This window comes from Ictalurus punctatus, chromosome 8 (genome assembly GCF_001660625.3).
Source record: "Ictalurus punctatus breed USDA103 chromosome 8, Coco_2.0, whole genome shotgun sequence".
In the NCBI taxonomy this organism is placed as follows: Eukaryota; Metazoa; Chordata; class Actinopteri; order Siluriformes; family Ictaluridae; genus Ictalurus; species Ictalurus punctatus.
Window position 1 is genome coordinate 2,897,702 of NC_030423.2, and position 25,617 is coordinate 2,923,318.

At 42.5% G+C, this 25,617-nt stretch overlaps 2 protein-coding genes across 2 annotated transcripts; one reads left to right on the forward strand and one right to left on the reverse strand.

Moving 5' to 3' along the window:
* Positions 1-6,376: 6,376 nt before the first annotated feature.
* kctd12b (potassium channel tetramerisation domain containing 12b) lies at positions 6,377-9,735 on the reverse strand. Its single transcript, XM_017475230.3, has one exon. It carries the CDS (start codon positions 9,052-9,054, stop codon positions 8,212-8,214), a length of 843 nt encoding a protein of 280 aa, XP_017330719.1. The 5' UTR covers positions 9,055-9,735; the 3' UTR covers positions 6,377-8,211.
* A 3,999-nt stretch (positions 9,736-13,734) lies between these two features.
* Positions 13,735-21,755, forward strand: prps1b (phosphoribosyl pyrophosphate synthetase 1B). Its single transcript, XM_017475013.3, has 7 exons — positions 13,735-14,195; positions 15,455-15,638; positions 17,841-17,939; positions 18,025-18,149; positions 18,634-18,807; positions 19,166-19,325; positions 21,010-21,755. The coding sequence occupies exons 1-7, from the start codon at positions 14,074-14,076 to the stop codon at positions 21,100-21,102; spliced, it is 957 nt and encodes a 318-aa protein (XP_017330502.1). The 5' UTR covers positions 13,735-14,073; the 3' UTR covers positions 21,103-21,755.
* Positions 21,756-25,617: the final 3,862 nt, after the last annotated feature.

Genomic DNA, 25,617 nt, shown 5'->3' on the forward strand with positions numbered 1-25,617 from the left:
GAGTGGGATGTGGGAAGCTTTTTAGAGTAAAAAGATGCTCGTTGTCTCTATGGTTACACCTCACTCATCATCATTGTGGAGCTTTACAATGGATCAATGCGCCAGAACAACAACTCTTCCTTTTAAATGTGTTCCCAAATGACTTAGAAAACTGTATATTTATATATAATACTGTACAAATATGGGTCAGCTGACACGGACCTGTCAAACCTGATATACATCACTTTCATTTCAAGCTACAAGCACAGATAAACTGGACCCGCCATCCCTCAAGACACAAACAAGACATACATCAATATACATCTGCATGGGCTACCAGGTGGTGGATTGAATTTCCTGTGATTGTCCAAACAGTGGAGTCATTAGTAATCTTCTAATGAAGATTGAAGACCCAGTTCTTCACTAAACACTTCAGCACTAAACCTACACAAAAATCCTTGTACACTGGCACTCAATGTTTTTCACAGCTGTCCCAATTCCCTTACTAACTCCTCTCTAACAGAGTTATAGCTTGATGGTATTCGAACATCCTGGTCTATTTGTACTAGCACGAGTGTGATTTTTGATCAAGTCTATAAAACATTTGTCTGGATATATGGATATTTGGTGAATGGTGTACACTATATTGGCTTACACTGTGCAAAACACCCTATTTTCTTTTTATTACAAACTTTGTTTTTATAGATCTGTATTTGATGACTTCTACATTGTCGAGTCAGTACCAAAACATTTTAGATTTCCAAACATTACAAAACGTTTTGGAAAAAAAATAATAATAATGTGTGTGTGTTTGTAAAGAAAGCAGTGTATTAAGTGATAAGAGACCACTTTCAGACATAAAAGATAATGATGGCTGCTGGGTTTTGCTGCAGAAATAAGAAGCGACAGTCAAAGTCTCCAGAAGAACTGTAGGCGGTTCTGCAAGATGGTCAATAAAACTTACAGCTCATTTCCTTTTAAAACCGCACTAATTCGAATGGACAGCAAAGAGCCTTGACCTCAACCTCAATGAACACCTTTGGGATGAATTGGAATTCCGACTGTGCACTAGGCCTTCTCGCTCGATATCGGTGCCTGACCTTACTAATGCTCTTGTGGTGGAATGGGCACAGATCCCAACAGCGACGTTCTACAATTTAGTGGAAAGCTTTCCCAGAAGACTGGAGGCTGTCACCACAACATATGGGTAGGACGGCCAGGTGTCCACATACTTTTTGCCGTATAATGTAAATGTACATGTAAAGTATGCTTGTAAAAATTTGAAGCACAAAATCTGTTTACAAATATCTTCCATACGTGCTCTCAGGTTCCACCAACCAAAATAACAAGCTAGCGGCAGTGCAATGGTCAGAAACACATAGTAGGTATGGAAAAAGATGAGCTCTAATCTCTCGTTATGTTCACTGACAATATAAGTATGTCTAAAAGTGTACATAGTGTTTAAAATATCCAGCAAAAGCTGCTGCACTTAATACTTCACACTACTATCAGCACCACACGCAACCCTGCCACGATCGCTGTCAAGTGTCACAGCTGTGATGCGAATGCTCCACCACTCAAGTAATATCTGTTCAGTGGCGTTCCCTTTCTCCTGGTGGATGGGGTAGAGAAGGGCTACAGTCAGTAGTTTTACCTGATTAAACATCCAATGAGTTTATCTACACAGTAGGTGTAACTGATAAAAATTGAGCATCTTGGAGTGGATCTATGGACTCAGTACCATGGAGACAGGACAGCCACCAAAACAATAACAAGTTCCTGAGTTGTGTTAATCCCGAGTGCTCACAGCTGGACGGCGATAAGTGCATCAGGCTTCCCCAGCTGGCTGCTCATTAGTGGAGTGACAAAAGGTCTACTCATGGCGGGAGAAGACAGAGGAGCTGTATGCGCCATGCTAACCCAAAACATTTACGGCATTTGGCAGACACCCTTATCCAGAGTGACTTACACTTTTTGTATCTCATTTATACATCTGAGTAGTTGAGGGTTAAGGGCCTTGTGCAGGTGTCCAGAAGTGGCAGCGCTGGGATTTGAATTCACGACCTTCCCATCAGTCGTCTAACATCTTAACCACTGAGTTACCACTACCACTACCCCAATACCATACCATACCCATATCCGTAACACTCCTTTCCCTCACAAAGATTCCCCAGTGGAACACTGTCCACCCCCTGCAATTATATTACCTCATCATGTGTCCTGTCACCTCTACCATGCTCACCACGCTCCCCTGCAGTTGACAGCCTGTTAAAAGATCACTAATCCTTGCAGGATTTTGCAATCAATGAATCAAGCCCCAGACTGGTGGTCTGTTTGTCCTACACACCCCAGGGTGTCCTAAGCAGGATGGATTGTTCTAGAAGTACTACTTACCCCAGACTGCTAGCGGCATGAGCACTACAGAGATTGTCACCCTGAGCACCCAGGACACCCAACAAAATAATAACTGCATGTGTTCCCTGGAGTCTAGGGGAACTGAGCGGACCAAGCTGAGCTGAAAGAACTGAATACTGAGATATAACGCAGCTATCTTTTCCCTCACACTGATTTCACACAGGATAGTGCTGAACCAGCTATGGATTTTGATAATCAGCACGTCTTCTTCTATGTTTGGGTTTTTGGGGTGTTTTGTTTAATCTAGTTGCTGGTCTTTTTCTCTTCTTTGTATGTCCAATCAGTGAAGATGTGCTTTGATATACTTCATACATTTAATGGAAAAAAAAAAAAGTTGCATGCCCTTTTGTTTGTTATAATTCGTTCATTTTCTGACCCATTTTCTGTGCTGTGTAGTAGATTAGATTACTGCTTGTGTTATTGCAGGCAGACAAAAGACAGCTGCTCAGCGTTGCAGATTTGATTGGGTTGGGACATTTCTTGATCAGAGTGAAACCAGAATGAAAATTCGACTCCAGAGTTTCCTCATGGTGAACGCGCTATGCTGGCTTTCCTCATGGGCTTACCTATTAAATCGTAATAAATTGAGTTTTGCTGGCAGGTGGCCACATGATACAGCGACTTCTTGGAAGTGGATGAGTGAGAGAGAAAGAGAGAAACATCCGTCCATTGGCGATGCTTGGGTAACATGGTGCGTGACACTTCACTGGATTTAAAGATTTTATGCAGTGGAAGAAAACAGGAAAAGGTATATAGAGAGGAGAGCAGTAAGCACTACGTGTAAGTGGTTGGTGGGGTGAAGGCGAGTAAACAGAAGGAACCGACTGAAAAACCTCCGAATTCTCAGTTCCGTCAACTTTCTTCAACACCACAACAGATTACTATACTATAATGTTTTAGGCTGTCTGCTCTAATAAATAAAAAAATAAAAACCCTCCCACTTCCCTCCCCTTACCCGTCATACACTCACTCAGGGCTATATATTCCCTCAGGGCTGAGAATAGCATGCCTTCTCAAGACCTTCTGTAGCTTTCTGGGTCAACGATCATGCTCGGTTCAACACCAAATAAACATGCGAAATCTTCACTAATTTCTCCATATTATCCCAAATATTTTATAGCATTTATATCACTTATCGTTAGTAGTTGAGACAAATATATCGTGCGTATCGTCATAAAATAACATGGATCAGTAGGACATGGATTTCAGGGCCATTCCACCTCCTCTGGTGAAACTGCATATGCCTCGTGAGTTGCATATTCGGGGGGAAAAGCGGCAGGTCTAAGCAGCACTGTTCTGTGGAGGAGGAAAAGTGTAAACAGAGGCCTCATATGAAGAAACTAGGGACATCCGTGGTATAGCGTTATTGCAAATCGTATTCTTTGTTATCGTTCAAATGATACGAATATCACAGGTCTAGAGACACTTTTAAACATGGCAAGCTACAGATTTACGTGACCGCAGCATACATCTTAGGGATAATGAATGTAGGACAAAAGGAAGCGAAAAAACAAACAAACCCTGTTTTTAGGATCAGACAGCTGCAGATACTTAAAATAAAGAGGGCGATGAAAGGAAAAAAAACGCCACGTCCAGTCATGCCTCGTACACCCTGAGCTAGCGAGCTTGCCTGTACACTTGCTGTGTGTGTTGACACAGAGCCAGTGAATGCTAGGTAATTAACTGGCTGGCACTTTCATTTGGGCTGCTTTCAGCTCTGCTTGTGCTCATAGCTATCAAGGACGGAAGGAACTGGTTAGCTCGCTGATATTCTACTCGTTTTATTCAACACATTTATTTAAGTATGTGTTTGTTTGTTTGATTCTTCATGCAGGGTGAGGTGAAGGGTGTAGGGCATACAGTAGTGGGGTATAGTGGCCCAGCTCCAGGGTTCTGGGTTCGATCCAGAGCTCATATTACTGTCTATATAGAGTTCCGCGTGTTCTTCATGTGTTTGTGTGAGTCCCCTAGGGAGTGAAACGTTTCCTTTAAAGGTAATTTTATCTACAAAGTTTATTCTATTTCCTTCGATTGTGCGAGAGCTCAGCAGATGAAAGTGAACAGGAGACTGCTCAGCGCAACACTTGACCTTCTCTCTGCTAGCCCTATGCCTCCTCAGGAAAGGAATAATTTTCCGGTTTAAAAAAGAAATAAAAAAAAAAGGTCCCATGGTTAGCACGTAGCATCCAGAAATCGATGAATTTCCGAGAACGTCCAGCAGGACAGTGTTTGGTATTATAATGTAAACTGTGAGCCATTAATGGAATAATTTAGGCCATTTGAGGAGAAATGTTTTCATTGCACGTTCTGCTCGTTACGTATGCTGCCGGATTAATGGAACATTTCCTCCCAAATGGTGGTTAACAGTGAAAAAACACACGTGAATCATCTGATTATTTGCAGAAAGACGATCAGTATGCCAGACTGAATGCATTATTAACATGCTTAGATGTTTGTTGTTTTTTTTATGTTTCAGCTATTGGGTGTAACTACTTGTTAAACCCTAAATCCTACCAAGGACTCTGCCATAACCGCAGATAATTTGATTAATGGACTTAATTAGGTTAGAGACAGTGTGATGTATCACACTGGGTGCAGAGGGCTTCCTGAAATATAGGCAATGGGATGAACTGAATTATTTAAAAGAAACATTTGGAAATTTATATTCAAGTGCACCTATTATGGTTTTGAAACGTGCCTAATTTTGTTTTAATGGTCTCGTACAATAGATTTACAAGCATCCGAGGTCAAAAAACACTCAAACGTGCTCATTATTTCAACTGCAGTGTTACCTTTTTTTCCCCCAGTGTCACAAACGACTCGTTCAATGATCCGTTCTAAACGATTCATTCGAAACAATTCATCCTCTGTTCTGATCGGTCAGATTTCCCAGTCTGTTGTGATTGGTCTACCGCTGTCAGCATGTTTCAAAAAGGAAACGCCCACTACCGTAACGAGCTTCAGATCCGTCTGTCAGCGAGCAGCCGATGAAGACCAGAGGCGGGGCTTTATGTTATAAACCTACGTAGGTTAGGACAGGAAGTAAAGTCTGGAATCACTAACGAGTCGATTCAGCTGTTCAGATTCGGTTCCTTCTTTTGGGAGTCAATGACTCCGTTTGTCGTGCGCTTTGATTTGTGAAACTTTGCAGACTTTTTGCATTCACAAACAGCTACGTATATAACACACTACATGAAAGGCAATATTTGAAAAAACCATAATAGGTGCACTTTAATCATTACTGGTTGATTAAATAATTAAATTTATTATTTAATTTTGTCCAAATATGCTCAATATGCATTGACCAAAGAATTAGCATCACCAGCCTGTTTGCCCAAAGCTCCATAAACGACACACATCCTTAATTATTGTGTGTTGCATTAAGTGCCAGAAATCTAGAATGTTTTGTCTACAATAAACACTGTTAATGAGCATAATTAAAACGGTATGACAAATTTCCAGTCCTGAAAAAACCCTCAACACTGGCAAGAAATGTGGATAAGTTTGATATGCTGGAATATTTTGTGAATTGACTCAATAATGTGGCCGCTAACCAAAAGTGATTCGTTTTCTCTAACGTTAATGTCGCCTCAGAGATCACAAAAATCACTTTGTACGTTCAGTACAGCAACATTAATTCGTTAACCGTTAGTGACTGCGACGGATCCGGAGGCTTTTCCAGGAACACGCTCTCAATAGGACGCCGGTATAGTGAGGCAACAACTGCACGACTATGCTGTCCCTACTCCAATTCAAATGAAATAATGACTCTTTCATTGACTATACAGGTTAATTAATTTCTTTACCAGGGCTGGGTAATCTGCTTCGAAGGAGCCCGTTTATCCGTTCGCCCTCATTTCTATTCTGGCCGTTCCTTCATTCTGCCTTTGAAGAAAGAAATGATAAGGCGAGAGAAGAGGGATAAGCAGGAGAAAGCTTGAGAAGCGCCGAGCAAAGAGGAGACACATGCTCAGGAGAGATGTGCAAGTTAATCCAGTTTAATGCTTCCATCTCCACCATTAACTACATACATAGCATCATCATCATCATCATCATCATCAAGGCAAATTTAGAGATTTTCATACGTGACTGTATTTCACCTGTTGAAGACTCCTAAGTTATTAACCAAATTGTTTATTTTCCTTTTAACAATTTTACAGTGATTAGATACTGAGAACCGTGATTCCAAAGAGTAATACACAACTGATTGGTACTTGAATTCACCACACATTACACAAATTGCTGATTTTATTCATGCTGCTTTTTAGCACATTTTTTTTTCTTTTTTTTTTTTTTTTCCTAACTCGCTGCTAACAACACAAAGTCTTCACAAGAAAATTAACAGGATAATAGGATATCCTAGATAATTATATGACCGGCTCAATGTAAACGTTTTCCTGTCAGGCGACATGATAGCACATGTGTGGCAAGAATCTGCCTAATGAAAGCATTTAGTGAAAAGAGTTGTACTCATAAAGCCATTTCATTGTTTATGCCTTAAATACTTTCTACAGATCTGAGGTAAGAACTGCTGTGCAAATCCAGAATTATCCTGAGGGTGGACCTGAAAACGTATTCTGCCTAATCTAATTCTAATCTCAGGTTTGTTTGTTTGTTTTTCACACCCTTTTATACTCCTTAGAATCTGCCCTGTTGCTGACACGCGTCTTCACTTAACCTAAACTTCTCGGACTTCTCGGGCTTTCTTACGTAAATCTGTACGTTCTGTCAATGGAATTGAAGCGCTAAATAATCGACTCAAGCTAACCGTAAAAAAAAAAAAGAAGAAAATATGCTGATACAACTGCAGTATCTGTTCCTTACGAAGAAAGAATTCTAAATGGTGTAACGTTACATACACATGGTAGGGAAATTATTATTATTTTTTAAATCCCTTAAAAGGCATAATAAAAGTGTGCGGCTGGAGACCAGACACAGAAATTGCCTCATGTCGCTATCAATACATCTCATCAGGCTTTACTGAGCAGATTTCAGGCAACACCTTAATCCTTTTTTTGTCTGTGTTCCATAGCCTCCTGCTCAGAGTTCAGCCCTTGATGTGCTTTGGCAAGAAGGCAAATCCCCCTTCTGGTGTGACACTTTGTGCTTAGTTAGAATTACAACAGCGTGACGCGAACATCTTGTCTTATGAACGCACGTGGACTGCTGTGGATTGACAGAAACGAAAAGCACTGCAGATCGTTCGATCTTCTTGCGCCGTAGTGGCAACTGTTGCTTATTTACATGCAGTGGCATTGCAGATTCAGAACGACGTGCTTGTCTAACAATCAAACAGATTTGCTTTAGGGTTCATACGCCTGGCCTGTCTACCTGCTGGTTTCCTAATGGCTTGGTCCCAAAATATTTAGCTTAAGATTACAACGACTTGTCATTACAGAGAACCAACATTCAAGCAAGCCGTGAACGTCCACTTATGTGATGGACTGATGAGAGGAATGCCATTGTTATAGTTTGGTGCAAAGGCTACTTGGAGATACAGAGAGGCCCGTTCCAAGCCCTTTCTGCCGGCCTTGTGCCAGTTTAAAAGCAACAGAACGCCACGAAATTGAAACCCGACAGCATGACAGAGTACTTCACGAAGGCCAGAAATGATTAGACATGTATCAGGAGCTGTTTCTAGCTGAAGGGACAGAGTTGGTTTGAAGAGAGGGGAAGTGACATGAAGTATCAAGGGCAAGTCTGGTTGGAGGTTTGGTTTGGGATGGTGATCTAGAAGCATCTGCATCTAAGGGAGCACATTCTCAGAGAGAGGCAAGTAGGTTTGGGAGGAGAAGGGTCAGGAACACAGGTCTGGTCTCACTCACGGTAGAAAACGTATTCCGTGTAGCTGGTCCAGATCTTGTCATCAGTTTGGTCATGTGTGAACGCGCACGTGCCTGTCGAGTTGCAGGCCACCATGTGAAAGCCAGCATCAGCCAACTTGTCGAAAGCTTGTTCGAGGAACGTGAATTTCAAATAGTAGCGACAGGTGTACCGCTCCGGCGGCCGGTCAGGGTCACGGCTTTCGTTCAGGGTTTCCCCAAAAACCTCTTTGGCCAACGACGTCTTCCCGCATACCATGATCCGGGCCACACGGCGGAACTTAGCGTCGGTTTGGCTATCACGGCCCAGCGTGTAGGAGCCTCGATAGCCAATTGTGATGAACCCGGTGCGCTTGCCGTCGCCGGCTACTAGGCTGCTGCAGGTCGCTGTTCCCAACGCCGCCAGGTTTCGGCTAGCGTCAGCACTCGGTGACGACTCCTCCGTGTCACTCTGGCATCCGTCGTCACCCAGCGAGTTCTGCTTGCTGATCTTCGGAGCCAGAAGCTTGGCTAGCTCAGGAAGGTTGAAGTACTCGGCCTCTCGCTGTAGTCTCCCTCGCTCTGGGAAATGGTCAGGCAGAACAAGTTGCTGGTCTCGCATGTAGTCCAGGATATAGCGAAACAGGAAGCCGTCGCGGTCGACAAAAAAGCGGCCCTTTGTGTCACGCGCCAGGCTCTTGGCGCTTTTCTGGCTGAACATCTCCCATAAGAGTGACTCAGGGACGCTAGTGAGAGTCGAGTAACGAGTTATGTATACCTGGCCCCCTACGTTGAGTTCAATAATCTCTGGAAAAGCCAGCTCGTCTGAAATGCCACTGGAGTTATCCGGTAAAGCCATGCTGATGATGACACGGTGAGCTGAGGCAAGAATTCAGGAGGAAACAACAACAACAACAAAAAAAAAAACACAAAACTTTGCAGTGATGGGTATGAAAGCCAAAGCCTCTCCACTCCCAACACCCCAGTCACAAAGTGGCGCAGAATCTCACACTGAGCCGAGGAGTAAATGATAACAGGGGTGTTCTTTCTCCTTGGGTTGCAATGCAGAAATGAAATTAAGATGGTGCACTTCACAACAGCAGATTTGACAGTATCTGGATTCAGTAGTCCTTTTGAGAGGAGAGGTGAAAAACAGACGCGTTTCCTCCGTCCTTCTGTCACACAGTTTCAATCAACCGACAAGAAGAAAGAGATGGTTACATACGGCTCTCTCAGAAGTCCATTACTATTCCCTCGTTTTCACAGGTCTCTTCTCATAACTGTTTTCAACTGTGTCCATAGCACAGCCTTCTCAGCCTAAACCCACTTAATTTGTGGTCGCACTTCAATTGTGGACAACATGGCGTGAAAGGCAAACCGAGTGCTGAAAAACATTCTGAACGGAAACCGTAAATAAACAAATGTATAAACAAACACGTCGGGATACACACCTTCCATAACTGATACTAAAGCGCTGTTTTCTTTTTCTTTTTCTTATTCTCTCTCTCTCTCTCTCTCTCTGTCTCTCTCTTTCTCTGCTACAACACTCATGTGATTAGCCCCGCCCACGTAGCTTCTACGTCACGCACATAGTGTACATCTTAATTTGACTTCCTTAAGCTTTTAGAATAAATGTTAATAAATGTAAGGTTTACTTCATTGGATATGGGGATTGTATATATATATATATACATTTATTTATTTGTTATTTAATTCGTAATAACAAATAAAAATTATTACTACCCGTTTTTTTTTCAGGTGGGGGGGCTTTAAAAGCCCATATGTATAGGCCTACAAGAAAGTGATAGCGATCAAAATGTGATCATTCAAGTTAGACTCTTTAATTATCACATACGTATTGCAAATAGACGTCTAAAGACAAATGGTTTGCTGTGTGTGTGTGTGTGTGTGTGTGTGTGTGTGTGTGTGTGTTTTATATTGGTTTATTTCTCTTCGCGTTATTCTGTGCAACACTGACATCTAGTGGCCAAACAGAGTGGTGCGTGACTGGTTATTACTAGGCAGTACTGTCGGTGGACGTTGAACACTGTGTGGATGGATGCTGTAGAGTAAGTGTGAGAGGTGTTGTTAATTCATTCATTCATTCAGGAACTGAATCTGTATCTTGCGAAGGGTTGCTGTGAATCGTGGGAACCCTCGGTGTGAAACGGGAATATGAACACGGGATGGGACGCCGGTCTCAGAAGTGGCATGCACAGACATTCACACCTAGGGAAAGTCAACAAGCCAGTCCACCTGCTGGAATGATTTTGGAAGGAAACCGGACATCCCGGAGGAAAACAAGGCAAACACAGACAGAATCTCGAGCTCAGGATCGAATCAGGGCCAGTGAATTCCTATCTGTGTACATGGTTACAGAAGGGACTTGTTTATAATTGTTTACAATCTGTTGTCACCCAGATGAGGACGGGTTGCCTTTTGAGTCTGGTTCCTCTCAAGATTTCTTCTTCATATCGTCTCAAGGAGTTTTTGTACACATACAACAAATAACTCCCTGTAGCCATATTAGCACGACTTTTTTCTTGAAAAAACGCTACAAAACAGCAGGTGTGGAAATAATAATCAGCACTTTGTAACAGTCAGAGTTAAAGCCGTTCTTTTAAGAAGAAAAAAAAAAAACCTTCAGGATGGAGGAATGCGTTTTGCGGTTTTCCACAATAGGAATAGGTTAAAAGTATGACGTCACTAATTACCAAATAAAAATAATGTAATCATTGGCAAATCGCTGTAGTTTAAGAGGAATAAAACACGTCGGGATGCTGTAATTGGGAAAATAGTCAACGTTTGGGGTGATAACGGTAATAATGCTTTGCATTGGGCCACATCACACCACTCCATCAACGATTATTTTCCCGTAACAGCACGTCCTGTCGTGTTTTTTAATCCCTACGTGTCATATTTTCCTCAGCATGAACAGCCATTGCAGTAGAGGGCAGATACAGGGGTAGATAACAGTGCAAAGGATTGACTGCTTGATTGAGTTTGTCTTGTATGAGAAAAGTGTTGAGATATTGTTATCACTGTCCTTGGGCTTAACTGGTGGGGACATCTTAGAGATAGAGAAAATGCATGAGGGGAAAGCTTGAAAGCTGCTGACACTAATCTAGATAGCACCGTTAATTATTCAGGACATTATATGCACTGTTTCTGTAATCTAATCACATTGTAATCACATTCGTACAATCTAATTGAAAATAATTTCTTGATGAATGGCTTAGCCATTGCTAAGAAGCCAAACCTCTTGACTATATATGGTATATCTGGACTCATGAGCTGCACACTTTGCTTAGCAAATGAGCGTGAATGTGAAGATTGACCACCTATTTGTTTCATTCTTCTGTTTCTCAACCTACAGAGTCCATCCATCTATCCATTTTCTATACCGGGGTGGAATGGAGATGTCTTCTTAGTGCTTACACATTAAAGATGGCACAGATGGCATTTGAATTTCTCATTATTTTCAGCCTTTGTATTACATTTTGATTCATAGTGTAGGCACTTTTGCCTGTTTATCCGGAAAAGGAATTACCCTAAAGAGGCTGTAATCTTCCTATTGTTTGTTCCTCATGTCGAACAGTTCTCATCTCGCCTTACATTTAATATCCAGCACAAAACAAAACAAAATACATTTTTGGGACCTTTGGTTTTTTATTCGTCAGTTCAAATACAAATCCATTGTCTCGAAATGTATTCTGCTATTTAAAACGTAGTCCATAGCACTCCGCACCCCATAACCTTCACTCAGTTGAAATACACTCGCTGGCCACTTTATTAGCAACACCATACTAATACTGGGTAGGACCTCAGTTTGGTTACAGAACAGCTTCGGTTCCTCGTGGTGTTCCGCTAGGTGTTGGAAACATATTGACTGAATCACATAATTGCTGTAGATTTATCAGCTGCAAATTCATGCTGCGAATCTTCTCCCCTACCACATCTCAATGCTGACAGGTGGAGACTGTTGATGTACACTGAACTCACTGTCATGGAGACAGATTCAGGTGGCGTATAGTACACTTTCATGCTGGAGGTAGCCAATATAATGGGTAAATTGTGGCCCTAAAGGGATGCACGTGATCAGTAGTCATACTCAGGCTGCAGCATTCAAAACCAATGCTTGATTTGTATTAAAGGGCCCAATGTGTGCCAAGAAAACGTTTCCCCACACCATTGCACAACTACCAGGCTGAACTGCTGTTCCAATAATTACATCTCTATCTATCTATCTAGTGCTGTGAAAGAGTATTTGGCACATCCTGATTTCTTCTGTTTTTCTGTACAGTCATGTGAAAAAATAAATACACCCTATGGAAATGGTTGGCTTTTTTTTCCGCATATTTGGACAAGCGAATACTCAGTGCTCTTTGAAACAGTGCCTTTGCTTCCTTTGCTTTTGAGGTGTGAGGTGTCATCATGCCGAGATTAAAAAAGTTCTATGAGGCTTCCAGAAAAAAAAAAAAAAGGTTGTGGATTCCTATGAGTCCGGTAAGGGATTTAAAAAGATCTCCAAATTATTTGAAATACATCATTCCACAAACTACACAACCCCAATTCCAAAAACAGTTGGGACGCTGCGTAAAATGTAAATAAAAACAGAATGCAATGATTTGCAAATCTCATAAACCCATGTTATTCACGAGAAAACATATGAAATGTTTAAACTGAGGAATTGTACGGTTTTAAGAAGAAAAAAAAAAACGTTTAAATTTGATGGCCACAACACGCCTCAAAAAAGTTGGGACAGGGACAACAAAAGGCTGGAAAAGTAAGTGTTACTAAAAATAAACAGCTGGAGGAACATTTTGCAACTAATTCGGTTCATTGGGAACAGGTCAGTAACATGATCGGGTATAAAAAGAGTATCTTAGAGAGGCGGAGTCTCTCAGAAGTAAATATGGGATGGAATCTGGATGGAAACAATGCAGTATGTTGCTCTAAAACCTGTATATACCTTTCAGCATTGATGGTGCATTTCCAGATGTGCAAGCTGCCCATTCCATAGGCACTAATGCACTCTCATACCATCAGAGATGCAGGCTTTTGAACTGAGTGCTGATAAAAAAGCCAGATGATCCCGCTCCTCTTTAGTCCTCCCTAGTTTAGAGGACAGAATCATTGCATTCTGTACTTATTTGCATGTTACAGAGTCCCAACTTTTTATTATACACACACACACACACGCACACACACACATATATATATGGTGTACTGTGTGTGTATAATGTTATGTCTAGTGGATACCATTAAGGACCAATAATAGTAATGGAATAGTAATGGTAATAGCAGTAGTAATGGTTTTAAAGGCTAGCTGATGGTTTGTAACAGTATTTAGTTTCTTTCCTTTTCAGCGGGGGTGGGCGGATCTTATAACTTTAGAGGCGGGGTTATCTGCTGACAGACAGGTGACAGAGTTCGTCGCATGATTCATAGCCAATCACATGCCACTTTTTTTTTTTTTTTTAGCTCCTAAGTAAAATGTCCCGACAGTCAGATATCCTGGGCATTTGATACTGGGGTCAGTAACACCGCTGTCCGGTACACATCTGGTCCTGTGTTGTCGTGGGAGAAGCGCGCGAGAAGGGAACCCAGTGGGAGGTCGCGTGACGTCATCGCGCAGCTGCAGCAGCACCGCGCACGCATGTGTTTGTGTGTATGTGATCCCGCGCGCCATCGGAGCCCCGAGAGATCAACTATGGCGGAAAGGTAGGGAAGACGTTCACCTAACAAGGGGATTCAGCATCAGCTAGCTACAATCTGACCGACACACCAGCCTCCATCCTGCTCAACCGGAAGTCGTTGTTGTAGAGCAAAAGGCTTTCTTGATTGTACGCAACGCCAGGCCCCGGAACACGAGAAGATGCCGAATATTAAGATTTTCAGCGGGAGCTCTCACCAGGATTTGTCTCAGAGGATCGCCGACCGGCTCGGACTTGAGCTGGGGAAAGTCGTCACGAAAAAGTTCAGCAACCAAGAAACATGGTAGGAAGAAAAGAAAAAAAAAATACAACCACCTCGCTGTTTTCTAGAATTATCGCATGTTACTTTTCCGTGCGTTGGCTGTCGTTAACTGGGTGCTCTTGGGGGTTGTAGTTCCGATCCTGACATTGGTGCTTCCATGTTTGACTACGGATACTACAACTCCCAGAATGCTCAGCAGCACAGCCGCTCAATATGGGAAATAATAAACGCAAACTGTTAAAAGCGCGTGCGCTTTAAATCTCTGCATTATTGTCGTATATTAACCTGGTCTCATGGTTGGGAGTTCTTAAGCGATTTCTGCCGTGAATTCACACGAAAAAAATAACCCCTTAGTGAATAAAAATTCGGTTTTAACGGCTGCGGCGTGCTGCGTTCAGCTCGCGCAGGAAGTGCTATGAATGTCACGCGCAGCCGGTGACGTGTTTTAAAGCAATTAAAGCTCAAATTCTCCACAAATATGATACCAACCTTTTATAGGTAATAATAATAAGGACCCCAGTGAACAATGCTCTTATTGTAAGTGCACACTCCTGTGTGTACGGATTCTGATCTCATCCTCACGCTCAGCATGTCCACATGTTTATGGCATAAAATGTCAGTTTCAAACCAGTTTTGGATAGAGACATGCCCAACTATTTTTTTTATTAAAAAAAACAAAACAAAACAACTTGCAATGCTCAAATGAGAGAAATGTTTTTATGCATACAACGCAAAGCCCTTTTACAGAGATTTAAAAGTGCCCATGATCGCTTAAGATTCTTCTTCTTGGTTGACGCTGATAGGAGTGGAACCTCATGTTGTAGTTCATCCACCTCAAGGTTCACTGCGGTGTGCATGCTGAGATGCTTTTCTGCTCACCGCTGTTATAAAGAGTGACTACAGACGTCCTGTCAGCTCAAACCAGTCTGGTCATTCTCCTCTGACCTCTCTCTTATCAACAAGGTGTTTCAGCTTGCAGGATTTTTTCCCCCCACACCATTCTGTGTAAACTCGAGACGTGTGTGTGTGTGAAAATCCCAGGAAATCGTCAGTTTCTGAAACACTCAGACCAGCCCATCTCGTACCGATATCTGTGTGTGTGTGTGTGTGTGTGTGTGTGTGTGTGTGTGTGTGTGTGTGTGTGTGGAGTTTGTTTGTCTGGATGATTTGCATCTTGCAATTTTTCTCCGATTCCAATAGTTTTCCCATGCTCAAACGTGCAACTTTTGTTACTGCTAAATACTGTAATCTTAAGCTTTTTGACGCTATGTTTTGCGCAGCGTGGAGATCGGAGAGAGCGTACGTGGCGAGGACGTGTACATCGTACAGAGCGGCTGCGGAGAGATCAACGACAACTTGATGGAGTTGCTGATCATGATCAACGCCTGTAAAATAGCCTCAGCGTCCCGTGTCACCGCAGTCATCCCCTGTTTTCCTTACGCCCGTCAAGACAAAAAGGACAAGGTGAGGCTGCTCGTATCGCGTGTAGAAAAGCCCTATGCAAATCCACTTGCGCATCCTGCTGTTTGAGCGGCGTGTCCATTTTGGGTGTTGAAAAGCTTTCATTAGGACTGTCTAATCCATACGTACAGCAGTTATTGGAAAATGATCAACGACTTAAGTAATTTGAAGTTAGTTTTACCACTCGAATTGATTTAATTTCCAATAACGGTACATCCTGAAGTGTTGGATTTCTATTAAACCTGGGGTCCCCAATCTGTTCCAGGGCAAGGCCCCCCAAATGCCATTAACATTTGACCGAGGCCCCCCCTTTTGCAAGATGTCTTTAAAACACATTAAAAATACAGACTTCTGAATATATCCCCTTTTTTATTAATAATTACATCTTTACATTAGGAATTGATTGTGTGTGTGTGTGTGTGTGTGTGATTGTCAGAGTGAGAAAGAGAAAATATACTAGTGAGAGGTATGGGCTTGGTGGCTCTGACTAAATTGTTGAGGCCCCCCGGGCGCCCCCTGGTGGCCCCCACTTTGAAAACCCCTGTCTTAAAAGACACCAATTTGCCACTGATAAAGTTGTAGAACATATGCGGAACATGTTGATTCTTGTTATCCAGCTATAAACAGTAGTTCCCCTTACTTTGTCTTGAAGTGAGTGAAAACAAACCGTCCACAAGACTTTCCCGTGTCTGAAAACTTTACCTCCGACTGTTACGAAGCACGGATACTGGAGACTCCTTCCAGAAATATTATCGATAATAACTGTCTTCATACAGAAAAGCATCACTATATAAGATTTTCATCGGTATGTTATTTTTTTCTTCGTTTAATAACAATCCATTTGTTATGCGTAACTATCCTCATGAGCAAGGCTGTATATTTGGATTCAATCTAGTTGTGCTTTAACGTCTTTCATCTAAGCCGCTTTGAACGTATAGAACATACCAAGAAGTAGAAAGTGAAAGTATAAACTGGTGACCGTGGACAACCAAAATAACTCAAACGATCAGAGGGATTTACAGGAACCGGGCGTTTGGAGTCTTGCGCCACTCAGGCCTGGGTCATTTGCATAAAATTAGACGCATTTGTCTCTTGTTGCTGTTGGTAGAATCACAGCTGCACTTCAAGAGGAAATAAAACAAGCTTGCTGTACGGACCGTATATGGACGTTAGACGGATCAGCCATTATATTGTGTAGGTCCCCCATTGTGCCAGCAAAACAGCTCAGACCCATCGACGCATGGACTCCACAAGATCTCTGAAGGTGTGCTGTGGTATCTGTCTCCAAGACATTACCAGCAGATGCTTTAAGCTCTGTAAGTTGCAAGGTGGGGCCTCCATGGATCGGATTTGTTTGTCTGGCACATCCTGCAGGGGTCAGGATGCGGATTCGCAGGCCCGTACGCAGCAAGCTGGGATGTTCCGACACCTTTCTATCATACCCTGCGTCAACTTTTCCAGCAATCTGTGCTACAGATCGGACCAGACGGGCTATCCTGCGCTCTACCAGTGCGTCAACAAGCCTTGAGTGCCCAGGACCCTGTCTAACCACCGCATACAGGGAATACCCCACTGTCATACCCCTGCTGTTTCGGACATGCTCCGATCGAGTCGTCTAGCCACCACAATTTGTCCCATCTCGGAGTCGCTCAGATCCTGTACACTTGCCCATTTTTCCTACTTCCATCACATCAACTTCATGAACTGACTGTTCGCTTGCTGCCTAATACAGTATATCGCACCCCTCCATAGGTGCCATTGTAATGAATTAATCAGTGGTTTTAATGTTCTGGCTGATCAGTTGTTATTATTATTATTATTATTATTATTATTATTATTATTATTATTATCAGTATGTTGATGATAAAAATACTTTGAATTTTTACTTTTAATAGGTTTGTATTTTCACTGGTTCTACCACAGCGCTGTGGAATGGTGGACTCTGATTGGTCAGACGGCGTTTCTATAACAGCAGGTCTGACAGTAATTCAGTGTAATTCAGTCCACAGGATTATAGTAACCTTGCTGTGGTGTAAGAGGAATGAAACACTTCAGGATGTGTAGTTATCGGAAAATACTGTTTTTATTAACCCGAACATGCCGTGAACCTCTTGGAAACCTAGTAATGATGCCCCCTTCTTTTTTGTTCTGCACTTTTGTACAGAGAAAGGCATTTTATTCATTGAAAGTATTTATCGTTATTAGAGCCGAGCGCCAATCTCTGCCAAGCTGGTGGCCAACATGCTGTCGGTTGCTGGAGCAGATCATATCATTACCATGGATCTGCATGCCTCTCAGATACAGGTGAGCTGGAACCGATTCCACCGGAATCCTTTAATCTCTTTGACCGGATCTGTTCAACCCGGTGCTCTAAATCCGGTGTTTTTAGGGTTTCTTCGACATCCCCGTGGACAACCTGTATGCCGAGCCCGCTGTGCTGAAGTGGATTAAGGAAAACATCCCCGAATGGAAGAACTGCACCATCGTCTCGCCAGACGCCGGAGGAGCGAAAAGGTCTGCGTAGCTTTTCCGTCTCGCCACGAGACTAAATTCAAGAAGGCGTCCGAGTTTACTCCGTGTTACCTTTTGCGTTCGTTTTTATTTATTTAGTGAGGTCCAGCTCTTCCCTGAATAACCGCAGTAAACGCGTTGTTAGAAACGTTCCCCGTCACGTCTATTTCAAGGCTAGGTCGTGACAAAATATCTGTCTACGAGAGCTTTTAAAAGTAATATAGATGAACGTGTCATTTTGTGGAAGTTTACTTTGCTCCTTTACTCGGTGTTGCAAGTCATTGAAGGCAGGTATCGAAAACCTTAACGGAAGCAAAGACTCCACTGCAACCATTAAATAACACGCGCTCATTTGCACACAGATGGATTCCGCATTATTTTCTGTTCATTCACCTGTGTGCTCTTTTTGCTACGTCAGTGGTGGTGTTTTGTTTTTCTTCTTGCTTTGACGTAATACTTAACCTTTAAAGTGTTTTTCCACTGGCAGGGTCACGTCTATAGCAGACCGGCTGAATGTTGACTTTGCCCTCATTCACAAGGAGAGGAAGAAGGCTAATGAGGTGGATCGTATGGTGTTGGTGGGAGACGTGAAGGACCGTGTGGCTATCTTGGTTGACGACATGGCTGACACATGTGGCACCGTCTGCCATGCGGTTGACAAGTAACTCACTTTCTTCTGTGATTTTATATATATGATTCATTACACATAAAGTGAAATATTTACAGCTTACAGCTCATGGAAGTCAAAAATCCAGTATCTCTAAATATTAGGATAAAGAATTTATAATACAGAAATGTCGACCTGATGAAAAGTGTGTTAATTTATGCGCCGATACTCGGTCTGGGTTTTAATCCTTTTGCACGAATTACCGCATCAATGCGGCGTGGCATGGAGGCGATCAGCCTGCGGCGCTCCTGAGGTGTTCTGGAAGCCCGGGTTGCTTTGATAGCGGACTTCAGCTGTAAATTCAAACTGATCGACGTACTAAGTTTTCTTTCTCTCCCTCTGATGTTTCTAGGCTAATATCGGCGGGTGCTACCAAGGTGTATGCCATCCTTACCCACGGCATTTTCTCAGGGCCTGCCATATCGCGCATCAACAACGCCTGCTTTGAAGCCGTAGTTGTGACCAACACCATTCCACAGGAAGAGAAGATGAAGCATTGTCCTAAAATTCAGGTTGGATGCCACACGCGTATTAAACGAGGCTGCAGGCGGAACGCTCAAATTTAGTTGTATGATTATGTGGAAACAAATTAACCAACCGTAAAAACCAATTAAAATAAATAAATAAATAAAAACAGAAAAGCAAAGTTAAAGAGATGGAGGCTGTTGCACGCTTGTCTCTACTGGGTTACAACCAGCGACCGTGTAGACCACTTCACTGAGAAAAACAGTAACGAGTGTTATGTTACTGCGCATTTCCTTTCCTAAAACATTTCTATTGAAAGCAAAATGCTTAGCTTGTAATCACCCGAGAAACAAACAAGATATATACAGAAATCCGGATCCTTTATACGATGTGAGAAAACAGCTTTTTTTTTTTTTTCCTCCATGGACATAAAACTTATGTCTGAAGTGATTTACCCTGATGTGCATCCTCTTTCTTGGAGGAAAAGTATGAAATATTTCCTCCTATAATACAGATGGAATCTGTATTGTATAGTTGGAGCAAGTCAAACATTGTCTAAAACATACTGTGCATGGTTTATTGCTGGTAGGAATGGGAAATTGCCAGCGGACACTGTACGTGTATAGCTGGGCGAGTTAGCTAGCTAATTGTTTTCTTGTTTGGTAAATGAATCCATTACACATTTCAGTATTCACCCGTTGAGGTTTGAAGATGCAGCTGGTAGTGTGCTCTGGTTTGAAATGTCTGATTTTATCAGATTAGACTAGGTTTGTCATAATATTGCAGTTCTTTTGGCTGTGCAACAATATGTAAGGGAAGGCTTAAATGTCTTTTTGATCAATGACCTGAGGGAATTTCTGTACAACGTGGTCCTAATTAATATTTTGAATTATAGCTATCAGTTTGAACGCCAGTTGAATGTCCTAGGGCTGGATAGGTCTCTGAGGCCCTCTAGTGGCTGGTTGGAGTAAACGTCTTAACCCCTCCCAGTCCCGTGTTGGCGAAAGGAGACCAGCCAAACTTGGTTTTTAAGTTCCATCTCCACAAATTTTGTTTTTTGGGAATAGTGTTCAGTCATATTTACAATTTCAGTTTCCGTGACGTCTCCCCAGTACGTTTCCGTACGATAAACGAGTTTTCTGAGTTATTTGATGATGACTAAAAAGACGTGATCGATGAGGTGATGCGTTTTTTTCTAACGAACATCTGAAGCTCCTTGGCAGTTCTGTAGCAACGCCATGTCCTGTTCTGCTGTAAACTGTTCTAACAGACCCTTAGAGGGGAGTTCTGGTACTTTGCTCATTAATTAACGACCCTTGCTCATTGTACCGACGTGAGCGAACGAACAGATGACCCAAAAAAAAAAACGAAGGCAGCTAACACTAACTAAATTGAATCATTTATTGACTGTATGGCCTTGGTGAACTCTCAACGTAGCTTGGTACGGTTACTCAGTCTCTCTCTTTTTTTTTAAACATTTTTTAAACAAACTCCACCAACAGAAGGAGCGGAGCATAAACGAGTACGTCTCCATTCAGATTGGTAATTTACTGCAGGTGTCGGAGCTAGATGAAAATCATGGAGAGTAGCATGGGCATACTAACCTAGCAATGCCTTTATCTCAGCCTGTTTTAACTTTATAGACTAAAGAAACCTGACAATTACTAGGCTTTGTTTAATAAAAATGCTTGCTTCTGATCTCGGATGATAACGACGTTTTCCACTTTTCAGGTCATCGACATTTCAATGATCCTCGCAGAGGCTATTCGGAGGACCCACAATGGCGAGTCTGTCTCGTATCTCTTCAGCCATGTCCCCTTGTAACCCCTCCTCAGTGTGTGTCCCTTTAATGTGCTTTACTACCAAAAAAACAAAACAAGGGAGACTGACCCCAAGTCCTGAAGAAGTTGTATCCGAGACCCCAAAGGAATTTAACCGTCTGTGAAACCATGGCAACCAAGACACCTGTTGGAGCTGTTCACTTCTAGTTGAGGATTCTAGCAAGACTTTAAATTCTTTCCCTCGAGGTTAAGTTCCTAGTCTTAAACGCCACCTTTTTATTACCTTACACGGATTGCGACTAGATGCTCAGCCATTCGAGTGACAATCTGTTACACTTTAATTTATTTGGGCTTTATTTGTATAAGTAACTTGCGAGATGTGTATCCACACAGGAAGAAAATGTGAGGTAGTTGAGTGAGTTTATTTTCCTTCTTCTGTCCTTTTAGTAGATGCTGGGGGATCGTAACTCGGACAGTCTGTCTGTTTTTTCATTTCGTCTCCCCCCCCTCACTTCCTTTTACTTTTTTTTTTTTTATTTTAAATTTGAATGTGTTTTCAGAAGTGATTTAGCCACACTTTCTTAGGATCAATCACGAAAGTGCTAATTCTGTTTCCCTTTTATATATGTTCGTTTTCCATTGTTTTTCATTTTCACACCGCTAAATTTGTTCTTATTAAAGAATTGTGACAAAAGAGCAAGGAAATGGACTTGGGTTACTTTTCCTTAAACGTAGTCTTCATGACTTTGGATGTAAATTTGAATGTTTTGTCTTGCGCAGCTTTTTAAACAAAAATTTTTTTTTTCGAGTGAAGATTCTGGAAAGCTTTAGCCCATTTTTGTATTTAGTAGAGATGCGCCGATACCGATAACCGATTATTCGGAGTGATATCGGCCGATACCGATAGTTCTGCCTTTTATGCCTTCTTTTAAATGAATAATAATGAATTCCAGGAATTCTGAAAGAAATGCAGATAAAAACTTTATTCTCTCCATTTCCACATGTTGTTTCACAGTAACTGGTCTCATACAGAGAAAACACATCACTCTAATTAACATTAACACATGAACTAAATACTGAAGATTAAAGTAAGATTTATTAACTTGTTGAATCTTATTAATTCATATTGACACTAACGGGCCAGTACATCGTCGGTGTACTGGCGCTTTAATTCGGCTCGAGCAGCGCAGCAAAAAAAATAAAATATTAGACTCGGCGCTGAAACTCCCGCTTCACTGCCGCAGCGTCCGGTGTAAAAAATTTATCGGTGCAGAGCTTACAGAGATCACAGACTGCAGTTTTGTCGTCATTCCACACAAGAGACATCATCTTTACGTACAGCACGAAATCGATGTGTTTTCCCGCCCTCTCTTGATTGACGGGATATAATCGGCCCTGATCATCGGATGTTTTTGAGGTGGATTGGGGTACAACAGCAGAAGACCACATCAGGTTCCACTCCTGTCAGCCAAGTACATGAATCTGAAGCTATCATGGGCGCAGATTCACCCAAATTGGAGATTTGGTAACAAACAAACGCATGCCTGGTCTCTTTTCAGTCTTCAACTGTCCAGTTTGGGTGAGTCTGTGCCCATGATAGCCACAGATGCTTGACAGGAGTGGAACCCGATGTGGTTTTCTGCAGTTGTAACCCATCCACCTCAAGGTCGATGTGTTGTGCGTGCTGAGATGCTTTTCTGCTCACCGTGGTTGTAAAGAGTGATTATTTGAGTTACTATAGACTTCCTGTCAGCTCAAACCAGTCTGGTCATTTTCCTCTGATCTCTCTCATCAACATGGTGTTTCAGCATGCAGACCCTCTGCTCACAGGAACGTTTTTTTTTGTTGTTGTTTTTCACACCATTCTCTGTAAACTCTACAAACGTGTGTGTGTGTGAAAATCCCAGGAGATCAGCAGTTTCTGAAATACTCAACCCAGCCCATCTTGCACGAAACATACCTGTATACATGCCATGTCATGGTTAAAGTCATAGAAATCCCTGTTTGATGTGAAGATTAACTGAAGCGCTTGACCTGTAGCCGCATGATTTCTGCATTGTGCTCCCGCCACACGATTGGCTGATTGGATAACTTGCCTAAATGAACAGGTGTACAGATGTTCTTAGTAAAGTGACCGATGAGTGTATATTTACACACAAGCATGCTGGGTTGCTTTGCAGGGACAGGATTAGTCAATCCTGGGCCCCTGGGCAGAAACCTAAGCAGGGCCTCCTCTCCACCCTGCTATGCATAAAACAATGAATGGCGTCCTGACTTTCCTTTCCTGCCCTGCACCCAAAAATATGATGCATAGGCCTACATCGTAAGTCCATTACGAGTATTTGAGTAGCATTGGTGCTCGGAAGAAGTCCGTTTTTATCGTGGTATACGTGACTGACATTTTTCTTGCTTTTTCACCTCACAACCTGATACGTTCACGATTTCTGACCCAGATGACGAATCCGGATTATACAGTTCCTTGATGAGGCGCTGTTGATCGCACTTTCCTACAAACCCCATTAATGACATCATGTCTTTCATTCAGCACAATAACAGTATGCCAATTTACTGTACATTTATGCCAATGTACTGTACATTTGCCTTAATAAATATAGCATACGACCGGTCTGCCAGACTGAGTTTCAGCTCTGTGTTCAATGTTCTTCACGAATTTTTTTTCCCGCCTACCGAATATGGCGTCGCATTACCTTATCTTCGGCGGTGACATGAACTGTACACTTTCCCCTGTGTTGGATCGTAGCTCACCCAGATTCTCGTCCCTGTCTGGGGCGTCGCGTTCTATCCAGCTCTTCCTCGAGTCGTACGGAGTGGTGGACGTGTGGCATTTTCGCAACCCTGCTTCCAGGAGTTACTCCTTTTTCTCCTCAGTTCACATGCCCAGATGTGATTATGGACCCATAGTTGTTTCAGATCACTGCCCCTTGACTATGAGAATGCGCATCCCGGATACACAATCCAATTACCGTCCTTGGAGACTCGATCCTCTGCTTCTCTCGGATGATGTTTTTACTAGTTTTATTGCATATGAAATTTTGTTTTTTTTGAATATTTATCGAACACCTGGAATGTCCTCCTTGACGGTTTGGGAGTCGCTGAAGGCGTATTTGCGAGGTCAGGTTATCTCAGGTCAGGAGAGTGAGCACTGCTTAACTTAAAGAACTGGCGGAAGAGATTCTTGAGCTGGATAGGGCATGTAGCCAGCTACCTTCTGCAGATTCTATGAAGAGGCGTTTGTCACTGCAGACAGAGTTTGACCTTTTATCGACGGAACAGGCTGAGAATCTTATCTCCAAATCACGATACGGGTTTTATGAGCATGGGTAGAAGGCTGGACGGGTTCTTTCTCACCAGCTAAGACAAAGAACTGCTAATCTGACCATCTCTGAAATATATGACGAGCAGGGCTCAAAATGTACAGGTAGTCAAAAAATTAACTCCAGTTTTCAAGCTTTTTATATGTGGACCCTTCTGTATTGGAAGACTTTTTTAAGACCCTGCATGTTCCATCCTTAGATCCAGGGGAGGCCGCAGGGCTGGAGGAGGACCTCTCGGTCGGGGAGATAGCATCAGCGATTGGCTCAATGCAAAGTGGCAAGTCCCCAGGACCGGATGGTTATCCAATTGATTTCTACAAAAAGTTTTCAAGGCAACTCTCCCCTTTGTTATTGTCGGTTTTCAAGGAGTCGTTCTCCTTGAGATCCCTGCAATCTATTATACGTGAAGCAGTTATCTCCTTACTCCTTAAGAAAGACAAGAGCCCTCTTGAGTGCAGCTCTTACCGTCCAATTTCTTTACTAAATACTGCTGTTAAAATCCTTCCTAAAACTTTGGCACGTCGTTTGGAGGGGGTTCTTCCATCCATTATATCGCCAGACCAAACAGGTTTTATTAGGAATCGTTACTCTTTTTTCAACATCAGACGCCTTTTCGATATCCTCTATAGCCCCTCTCCGCCTGGTACCCCAGAAGTAGTGCTTTCACTTGACGCTGAAAAGGCATTTGACCAGGTGGACTGGGGCTATCTTTTCAGCGTGCTGGAGAGGTTTGGATTTGGTCCCAGGTTCATATCATGGGTTAGACTTCTATATATACGTCCCCGAGGACTGCTGTTTGTACTAATAATAATTTGTCCACCTACTTCGAGCTCCAGCAGGGTACAAGACAGGGATGTCCTCTGTCACCACTGCTATTTGCCACGTGGCTGTAATGGAGCCACTTGCTGTGGCGTTAAGACAGAATACTGACATTAGGGGGATCCGGCGTGCGGGGATAGAGCATAAAGTTTCTCTGTATGCAGACGACATGCTATTGTTCGTTTCACAGCCCCTTGAGAGTCTCCCTAAACTAATGGTCCTACTCGAGGCTCATTAAAGTAAAGTTAAATAAGGAAATCTGTAAGAGAAGTAAATCTGCTGGGGGGAAAAAAGGCTTAATTTTGGTGTTGGGCCACACTGTGGCGCTGTTTACCCAATACCTAAACATTCCTCAGGTCCTCGGGTTTCACACCAAATTTGGGATTTTTACTTAAAGCTCACAT